Below are 10,652 nucleotides of genomic sequence, written 5' to 3' on the forward strand. Positions count from 1 at the left end.
AAAGTACTTTACTAGCTTTAGATATTGCAGCTTGGCATTGCATGCTGTTATTAAGTCTATGATCTACCAGAACCCCCAGATCCTTTTCTGACTCCCCCAAATGTATTCCCTGTAGACAGTATGAAGCATGCATGTTGTTAGCTCCCAAGTGCATAACTTTACATTTATCTATAATAAATGTCATTTGCCACTTGGCTGTCCAATCACACAATACATCCAGCTCTGCTTGTAGATTATAGACATCCTGTATTGACATAATTCCATTACATAGTTTGGTGTCATCTGCAAACACCAAAATCCCAAACTCCATAAAGATGTTAAACAGTAAAGGTCCCAACACTGAACCCTGGGGTACACCACTAATAACCTTAGACCATTCAGAGTATGAATCATTAATTACAACTCTCTGGATGTGATCTTTAAGCCAGTTCTCTATCCATTTACAGATTGACTTTTCTAAACCTATCAACCCTAACTTGTATATTAACAGTCTGTAGCATTCTGTGTCAAATGCTTTCGCAAAGTCCAAGTACACTATATCAACTCCACTGTCTACCTGTTTACTTCCTCATAAAAAGAGTAAATTTGTTTGACAACGTTGGTCTTTCTTGAAGCCATGCTGACTATCACTTATAATATTTTCTAGCGGAAACTCCTCTGTGGTTCTTTATCAAACTCTCTAAGACCTTTCCACCTATAAACGTTTAATGGGTCTGTAGTTACCTGGTAATGACTGTAGTTACCTGGCTCCTTTTTCAAAGATAGAAACCACATTGGCCTTACACCAATCCATTGGTACCTTGCCAGTGACTAAAGAGTTTCTAAAAACTAGAAATGATGGCTTTGAAAGAAAAATGAGAAAAACCTCCATACACTCCAGGAATATCTACTACCCTAAAGAGTAACCAATCCTAAAGTGCTATAAAACATGTTTTTGATAAAGTTGCTTGGACAGATAGTTTTATAAAAAAAAAAAAAATTCTGGACTAGCTCCTCTACTTGTCCATTCCATTGCCTTCCTTATTTGGAAACTTACCAATGAAATGCAAGTCCCTCCTGATCATTTATTGGCCTCCAGAAATAAAATCTGTACTCTGGAGTCAATGGGCAAGAGGGGTATGTGGTGAGGTGACAGGGTGGCTGTGGGGTTTTTATTTCTATTTTAAATGGCCAAATCATTGCTGCATGCCAAGTGTGGGAGTTGTGAATTTTACTGCAATGGCTCTAAAGTTTGAGAAGCCACAGTTGTTCCAAAAGACAAAGCTCATCTATCTTCTACTAGTCTGTTGAAAACGTGTAACTGTAATTTGAGTAACTGCATTGCTTTTGCTCCTGGAATGCCTATGTAATTCTGCCTTTTTTTTTTTTTTTTTTGCTTTCTAGGTTTTAGTGGATTTGGTATGAGGCAGACAGTTGGTAATGTTGACTTCTTTCCCAATGGTGGTGAACAAATGCCTGGCTGTGATAAAATTTTCCTTCAGCCTGGAGATCTTGATAAAGTCATTGATGGTAACATCATATCATTCCCATTTCTTTATGTGCTCCTGTAGTGGATATATATTACAATGACACAACTTTCTTTTTAGGTTTATACAAGAAAATCTTTTGTAGCCACCAAAGAAGTTTTGCGTTATTTACAGAGAGCATTCTGAGACCAGGTGGTTTTGTTGGTTACCCTGCTTCATCATACAGTGCTTTTCAAAAGGTTGGTATTGATGAGTGTTCCCATCCTTAATGCAGGAAAAAAAGAGCAACCCAAATTTTAACGAAGCAAAAAACTTGTGTTGTAGTAGCCATGTTTATTGGATCAGGATTAGTTACTTAAGGAAAAAAATGTTTGTCTACTATTGCAACATCATTTACTCCACCAGACAATTGTATATAAAGGGCACACGTTTTAGATTTCAATATGGTGTAAAGGTAAACTGTCCTTGTTGAGGCACCAACATGCTTTGGTGACTACTTTCCACCAGAACAGAAAGTAGGGGGGTTGGGGGTACACTGGTGATCCTACTATCTGGTGACGCCTAGCTGTCTTACCATCTTTTGATTTTTGCACTCAAATAGGAACTTGAGAATTTCTCCATGAGGCAGAAAATGACAGGGTTCTGTTAGGCTTTCACTGACTGGACTTTAATCCTGACTGTGGAGAGTCCAAATTACGATTCTCATAGTGGCGTCATCAGAAGTGGAGAAAATTTGCCTAGTGGGGACACTTGGATGCATTGACCCTTTAGTTTACTTATGAGCAATTCAACTTTTTAGCTTTTTTCCCAATTGGTAGAAGGAACTCCAATCATGGAATTTTGCTAGCTGTTTCACATTGTGGAGATCTCCCTGTCCTAGTGACCTTAGTCACTGGAATGAGTAGGTGGTCAAATGTCTCTTCAATATGGATAACTGTTAGGAAATCCCCTCTGCCTACATGGAAAAAAAAATTGTTGGATACACTGACGTAAAAAAACCCACAAAATGGACAGCAGGGGATGGCTTCACCTTTTGCATTGCAGTTCAGTGTCTGTATATATGTATATAAATACATATATACATACTCCTGTGCTTTACCTTCAAATCCCTTTCTCCTCCTAACTAATGACTACCTCACGCAAAACCTTGTAACATGCACGGATTCAAGGCTCTTCTAGAGCTGTTCTGAAATCGTCTTCCTTGTCCTATTTGGCTTGCTCCTACTTTCTGCTCATATAAAAGCACTCAAAACTCATCTTTTCAACCACACCTACCCATCTTCTTAAGTCTCCTTAAACCCTCACAACTTCCCACCATTCCATATCCCTCCTCCTATTGTAATACTTCCCCCACCTCTTAGATCATAAGTTCTTTGGGGCAGGGTCCTCTACTCCTTCTGTGCCTATCATTTGCAACCCCTACTTAATGTTAAGTGTATTATATTGGTGCTATATAAATCATGTTTAATAATGTGGGGGTTTGGTTGCTGTTTAACATTCTTCTTCTTTCACAGGGCTATGGGTTCCCATGTGCTAATAATAGTTGTGCCTTTATGGGCTACAAAGCAAATGAATATGCGTTGGCTCACCATGAAGACTCTACAATCAGCCAGATGTTTTTCCTGAACACTGGAGACCCTTCCAACTTATTACGTAGGTTTTTTCTAGGAAACTTTGACTTGGCTGAGCTGTGATCTCTTCCAGTGTTAGCACAGGTGGATGAGCAGTAGACTAGGGTTTTAAATTCATCTTTAGTAGCATCATGAATCATGGAAATCGAAGGTCCAAACCCCAAAAATCAAGATGTATGGAGGTTGTGTAGCTCTGCTCTTGTGCAGGCTCCTTGTTTTGGGATATGGAGTCAGCTGATTTAGAAGTCTCTCTGGATAAGGACCTTGGTTTACTGTGTTTGTTGCCCAAGCTACAAGCTTTTATTTTGGTGAAGAAAAAACCCCATTGGACCTTGCATATCGGCAAGATTGAGAAAATTGATGTGGCCGATCATTAAACTTCTGTATTTCTACCTAAACGGGACCAAACACGGACTAGGACTCCAGCAATGTAAGCTTGCATAAAGAATGCTTGTTGTCCAGATGTAAGGAACAAATTGTTTAGTTTAAATCTTTCACTTGAAACAAGTAGCTGCACGCTGTGGCAACTGGATGAATGCATGAGCTGCATACTCATTTTGGATCAGTAGTTTGAAGTATTAAAGGCAAAATTTAGAAACTTAAGAACCTGACCAGAAATAGTAACTTTCATCCTCTCAAAGCTCTTCATGATCTGCCCATTCAGAAGGCAACAAAGTTTTTTTAAAATGATTTTGGTATGAGCTTAATTTTATTCAGTGAGAATGATGTATATTAAATGGCTATTGCATTCTAGTCACTGTCCCCAACCCAAGTAACCCAAGGAGCTCTAAACTAAAAAATTTAAATGGTGTCTTGAACACTCACAGTAGGAATAATCAAATTCCAAGTAACAAAGTATCCTCAGCGAGGGAATTGATTGATGAAGCTGAAACAATGCCAAAATTATGGATCAACATTTTTGAACCCTGGACTAAATCCCTCTACTTTTAGACTTTAATGGAGCAAGACTTTGTCTAGTGGGATTAGAAGATGTCCATGCATCAATAGGTGTAAAAAAAAAAAAAAAAAAAAAAAAAAATGGCAAATGCCAGTGGGAGGACCAGCTCTTCATTGTTGATGAATATTAGTGGAAGGATTACAGCCCATAAAGCTAATTAAAAGCAAATGGCACCATCAGGCCTCAGAGCTGAAGTTTAGGGAACAATGCAATAGGTGTGTGTTCAGATTTTTTTTTGTTTTTTTTTTTCTTCTATAGTCTTCAAGAATGTCAGTTGGCTACCAGACTGTTCTAGTATCTAAAATTGTTCTACCTGGATTGGCACAAAGGGCCCTCTTGTCCTGGATGGCTAATCACTTCTTATCTTATTACAGGTTGGAGATACCAATTGACTGTCAAGGTTGCTGTGAATACCTTAGTTGTGATGGGAACCTTTGGAGTATCTCTCCGTGGGAAGGAGATATGTACTAGCCCTCTTATAGTTTACAGGTATGTGCTCCCATGGCGGCTCATTATCGGTGCAGATTCTATTGATCAACAGGTAATCTTTGTCTTCCTCCTGCAGTGGAACCATCTTTTCAAAGTCCTACATGGCATATGTTGATGCTGAAGTTGATGTTAATCCTGTGCAGAGAGTGGTGTTCTCATGGATGAAACGTGCACCTCCCTTCCTAGAGCCAAGGCTGGGTGCCTCGAATGTGACTGTGGTTTATGGTCCAAGTGGACAAGCGTATGTATAAAGTTTATAACAAACATTCTAGATGTTTAGCCTCTATATTGGCTTGGATAAGTGGCTTCCCTACACTTTCATTGACCCACAGAAGTGGGTATGCCACCTTGTCCAAGATGCATAATCTAAAAAGCTGGCAACGCAAATCGGTCCTGATTGTGTATGAGGCAAACTAATTTGAATGTTAAGCTTGCATGATCCATACCCATTTCACACAAAGTCAAGTTCTTAGTTTTTACCTTCAATCCTGATGGAACCATAAATTATAACCGTGCAAAGTTTCTAGTATTGTGATTCTATTCTTCTGCTTCCAGCTTGTGTGTTAGCTTCCCGGTGTCCTTCCATATCACCAACTTTATATCACTCTGTGGATGCAGAATACCTCTGGGTATCCGGTGCCACTTTATTGACATTTATTAAAGGACTCCAGAAGTGTGTTCCATGTTGTACATGCTGCTATTCCTGGGATTTTAATCGGCTGGTTGCCTTGATGTAAAACTGCAATGCTTTAATAAAGATCAGGGCTAAAGACTTCTGCTTTTACAACATGTCTGTGGTCCTCAGGAATAGCAGCTGTCACCTGAGGCACCGGTAGACCTTGGCCTAAAAGTAGTAAAAAGGTCAAAAGCGTAATATATGGGGATCGAGATGTACATGAAACTTCTAGAACATAGGACTGAGATAAATCTGTGAACTGACTTCTATTCTCTTCCTTCCAGATTTTACTTTTGTGGAAAAGACCAGGTCAAACAAGGAACCAATCAGACATTGGAGCTCTGTCCAACAAATGTCTTACACCAGCCACAAGTCTAATAAAGTTATTAAAAAACACTTTGCTCTGACGTCTCTGACTTCTATAGATTAGACTCTTTTGAATTTGTTTGGGCAAATGGTGGCAGAAAAGAAAAATGCACACAACCAACATGGCTTTGGGGGCCAAATGCCTTCATTGGGGCAGTAGGTTAACAAAACCAAAATACAGTTTTCTAGAAGCACAGCTCTGGTTTAGAATTTATACGTGATAAACTCATTCATTTTGTGCATTTCAGTGATTTATAATATGCAGACATGGGGAAATTGATTCTCTCCTAAACTTGTACTGTTGGTTCAATTTCTGCTCCCCTTTTTTTTTTTTTTTTTTTCCTGTTGGTTCTACTTTTATCATTAGCACTGGGTGATGGTACATCTAGTCTAACACAACCCGAAGGGTAATGGCAGCTTTTCCTGAGAACATATGGAGTAGGGGTCACCAGTGGCTACAAATCTCATCTGGTGGTTGGTGAAAGATGGGTCTCTCTAACCAAACCAGGCATTGCATTCTCCAATAAAGTCTGCTAGGGACTGATCTTCCACCTCAACACAAATTCTACACCCCATTTTTGCAATTTGAATATTATACCACATTCATTAGACTTTTGAGAAAAGGAATAGTAGAGACAAATCTAGTGGCTGCAGGGCAAACAAATAGTAACTTTATTTTTACCTTATATACATTTTGTCAATTTTAGGAACAATAAGCAAACAACTGTAAAAACACATGGGGAGCCAGGCAAAGGCCTTGTACTAATGTAAACATTTTTTTAATGCCTTTAAAACAGGGGAGCTTTCCCTTTTGTGCTTTTAAAGCGCAGCGCTAAAAATGCCCATATCCATTCAATTGGAAATTTATTGAGGGATCTCCGTCAAATTTATTTTACGATCTTGCCTCAAAATTCCCCCTCCCCCCAACAAAATGTATGATGTTTCTCATTGACCACTGTGGTTCCATCTTTCAGGATCTGGGGTCTGCAGCTTCTTTTATTTTCTGCCCAGGATGATTTAACCTCTATCCATCACACTCTAAGGATTTCTCCCATATTACTACAGGCCATATTTTGTTACTATCTTGTTAAAATAAATTATTTTGGGAAAAGGTGCATTACTGTACCCATTCACCACCACACACTGCTGAATATCTTCCTTTAAGGGAGGGTTCCTTATTCTATCATTGGCATTCCACTATTCTTTTTGGGAGACAGGATCTGGATAAAAGGCCTGACCCATACCGCAGCACTTTCCAATGTTGGTGGGGGGAAGCATGAACCCCAATATTTTAATGGAAGGATAATGAGGGGTGGCAAATGGTTACTGACAGCATTGAAAATGGTGACAGTGAAACTTAATTTTTTTTTTTTTTTTTTTAACCATATATACATTTTTGTCAATTTTAGGAACAATAAGCAAACCACTGTAAAAACACATGGGGAGCCAGGCAGAGGCCTTGTACTAATATAAACATTTTTTAATGCCTTTAAAATAGGGGAACTTTCCTTTTTGCGCTTTTAAAGCACAGCACTGAAAATGCCCATATCCATGCAATTAAAAATATATATTGAGGGATTTTTGTCATGTGAGCAAGCATTAATTCTTCATATTTTACAATCTTGCCTCAAAATTCCCCCTCCCACAACAAAATTTATGATGTCGCTCATTGACCACTGTGGTTCCATCTTTCAGCTGCTTTTAGTTTCTGCGCAGGATGACTTAAACTCTATCCATTACACTCTAAGGATTTCCCCTCATATTACTACAGCCCATATTTTGTTTCTATCTTGTTAATTAAATTATTTTGGGGAAAAAGTGCATTACTGTACCCATTCACCATCACACACTGCTGAATATCTTCCTTTTATTCTACCATTAGCATTCCTCCAGTCTTTTTGGGAGACTTGATAAAAGGCCTGACCCCATACCACAGCACTTTCCAATGTTGGTGGGGGGGGAAGCATGAACCCCAATATTTTAATGGAAGGATAATGAGGGGTGGCAAATGGTTACTGACAGCATTGAAAATGGTGACAGTGAAACTTAATGGGCACTCCATTTTTTTTATTGTTATAAAAACACATCCATTAAGAAAAGACTACTAAAAGGATAGATAGATCCTGCTGCCCTGAGGTGTAGAACTGTTTTTCTCCAGGAATTGGGGGTCATTAGAAATGGAGGGGAAATATGGTGGCCTGCAAGGTTTAGGGCCAAAATTTGGCAGCAGAAGAATGGGTTAGTTTGTCATTACATGAGGAAGCAATATACAGACTTTATGGCAACAAATCAGATTTAATAAAGTTGTAATATGTGTTTGCTATAAGTTACTGCAGTCTGTGTACTACTCCTCTCCCTACAAGAAATAGAGACCTTTAGCTCTTACATGTACAAGACATTGACCTGAAGAGCCATAATGCCCAATAGGAAATTTTCCAGGTTATAAGTTATTATTGTGAGTGACTAAAGCTGAAATTGTTCCTTTAGCAAACCGTTACATGATTTGGCTTCAAAGGGACAAGTGTGATGGAGCTGGACCCTTGGGAAGAGAAACATGAGGCTGAAAATGTTTTGATCACCTTGGTTTGGGTCGGATAATCTAACTCTGTATACTTTTAGAATTTCACACTATTCTGGGTATCAGATGTGCAAAGTGAAAAGAAGCAGCAGTTGATCATGGGCTCCATTTGAAATGGGAATTGTATTTGTATTGAATTTCAGTAAATTTATCGGGGAGGAGGGGGATATCTAAGAAATCGAGCTGTATGTGTTTTTTATATCAATTAAATTTCCAGTTTAGCAGTAAAACCCATATGTAATGCCCAGGGAGTCAAGGAGCTAAATCAACATATACTTCAAGCCTCTACACACCATAGTACTCTTTTGCAATGTGCTACTGCACCGTCATTACATATGGAAATTTGTATGTTAATATTTGCTCATTGAAAGGGTTGCCAGTGGCCGGCAATATTCCCAAACCCAGAGCTGTATGTCCTCCTTGTGCCTGTACTATCAATCCTTGGTGATCATAGGGCTTCTTGTCCTTTGTTCCATCTGTCTTTGAAGCTTTGAATTACTTGGGTCAAAACTCAGTTTTGGAGTTTTTCAATCTCAAGTCATCTGCAAGACATGGACAATTACTGCCTTCATCTGGACATCATTACATCGCTGACTTGGTGGTTAGGAACTATTTGAATAGTGTCTAATAAATTTCTTCTGAGACTTTGAATGTCTTTTTGGGAGTAATGACACATTGTTGATCCAAAGGCTTTCCTCTATATTGTCCTACCTTGGGGTAAATCCTACAGTGGTCATAGTACTTCTCCTTTGGGTTCCAATAGATTTTTATTTGTTGATTTTAATGTGTTGAGGAATATTAACCATCCATTAAGGGTCATTGTTCCTTATAATACTTTTTAGGGTCTGTTGGTATCTAGTGTAGAGTGTTGGACTGTCATTCCAAATGAATAAATAAAGGATTTGGAAAACACATGACACAATCTGCCATGTATTTCAATAATTTGTAGTCAAACACCTTACCACACATAGATCAGAAAGGGTCCTGAATGATAAAAATATTGAAGATGCAGCAAAATACTAATGTTGCTTTCCAAACATCCACAGCACCTATAAATGAAGACAGCTGCCCTTATGTACAATGGCAGTCTCTCTGAAAATCTGAATGTTAGAAAATATTGAGACATTGGTTGCCAGACGAAGGCCATTCAGTCCGAGCGATGGGCAGTAAAAAAAAATGGAGACTCATGTTTAAATAAAATGAATGGGTTCCTTGGGTTTCTTTAATGCTGACGTCTAATGCATGTGTGCCAATGCAACAATCAAAATGGGGAATTTTAAAGCTTGTGTGTATTTTTTGCAATGTAAATGAGTCTCAGCATGGGTAGGAAAGATGAAATGAATGAATGTTGGAATGTGACTATGAGATAGTTAATTATTTAGCGTCAGACATGTGATCCAAATGGTCACAGCTGTGCCCAATTCTGGTTGTTACCCTACCCACTGGTGGAGTTTAATATAAATCTCCTTGGGGTGAAGCATGGTCATTCTCAGCTCTGAGGTTGCTAAGGTGAGGGTTGTGAATTAATGGTGCTGGGGTGGTGTGTGAGATCATATATACAATATAATGGTCATTAGGCTCAGTCTTGGTCACAATTAAGTTAAATTCAGGAAAATGAAAAAAATTGCTGTAGCATCACCAACCATTGTCAATTTTCAGGATTTGCCTAAATGATCTGTAGCCTATCCACCAGGATTGTGCTCCATTGTCTTTCTTGCATATATCAGGATTTTACAATTTGGTTATATTTTGTGTCAAGACTGTTGTAGACATTGAAGGAGTAAGTTTCTACACACTTGAGCAACTGAATAGATTTCAATACACATTCACAAGCTTGCTACTTTTGGGTTTATTAGAAATTGTGTGTAGGTTCAAGATTGGTGATGTTTATGTTTTTAGTATTCCTCTAAAAATATTTTAAGTTCTGGCTTATTTATGGCTTATTTGAAAATCCTGACCTGTGTATGGTCTCTGAGGTCAGGCGTTGGAACAACCATGGCTTGCTTGAATACATCAGCTTGTAAAGGGACGATGTATACAGCAAGCTATTGCAAAGCATTTTCAGAGCTTTAAGCCAGCTAATATTACTTCTGCTGAAGCTTGTAATGGGAGAGGAGATCTAATAGGAGATCTGGCTGCCAATTTAAAGAAATTGCTCTCCGATTGTCTAAAATGATGATCAGCATTAGAAGCATTATATTGTGCTGTAGAATATTAGTGCTGTACACTTCAATGTTAATATTAATGTAACTTGGCTGCCAGAATTTTGTATACTTGCATCATTTTACATTTATTTGCATTTACTGTACCAATAGGCAGTTTTTATGGAGCACTGACATTCTCTTAACTTTTACAGATGAATAACAAGCTCTTATTTGTGCTTGCCATCATAGCTGCTGTAAGAGGTGTGTATGACTGTATATGAAGACCACTCTGACCTTACAAATTCCACAGTAGCTTGTCTTCCCCTCCCGCAATGGTGTGTGAG

General features: G+C 38.6%; 2 protein-coding genes across 2 annotated transcripts in view; both read left to right on the forward strand.

The window, feature by feature from the left end:
* LOC140339529 (pancreatic lipase-related protein 2-like) overlaps nt 1-5,616 on the forward strand; it is an 11,154-nt gene extending 5,538 nt beyond the window's left edge. Inside the window, exons 7-12 of the mRNA XM_072424271.1 lie at nt 1,384-1,509; nt 1,587-1,705; nt 2,981-3,119; nt 4,430-4,544; nt 4,621-4,785; nt 5,505-5,616. Of these exons, the coding sequence (XP_072280372.1) occupies nt 1,384-1,509; nt 1,587-1,705; nt 2,981-3,119; nt 4,430-4,544; nt 4,621-4,785; nt 5,505-5,598 (758 nt within the window). The 3' untranslated portion in view covers nt 5,599-5,616. The remainder of the gene's footprint in view (nt 1-1,383; nt 1,510-1,586; nt 1,706-2,980; nt 3,120-4,429; nt 4,545-4,620; nt 4,786-5,504) is intronic.
* Nucleotides 5,617-10,500: 4,884 nt separating this feature from the next.
* The window catches only part of LOC140339530 (pancreatic lipase-related protein 2-like), a 21,186-nt gene continuing 21,034 nt past the window's right edge, over nt 10,501-10,652 (forward strand). Inside the window, exon 1 of the mRNA XM_072424272.1 lies at nt 10,501-10,569. Within this exon, the coding sequence (XP_072280373.1) occupies nt 10,521-10,569 (49 nt within the window). The 5' untranslated portion in view covers nt 10,501-10,520. The remainder of the gene's footprint in view (nt 10,570-10,652) is intronic.

Source organism: Pyxicephalus adspersus, chromosome 10 (genome assembly GCF_032062135.1).
Source record: "Pyxicephalus adspersus chromosome 10, UCB_Pads_2.0, whole genome shotgun sequence".
Taxonomy (NCBI): Eukaryota; Metazoa; Chordata; class Amphibia; order Anura; family Pyxicephalidae; genus Pyxicephalus; species Pyxicephalus adspersus.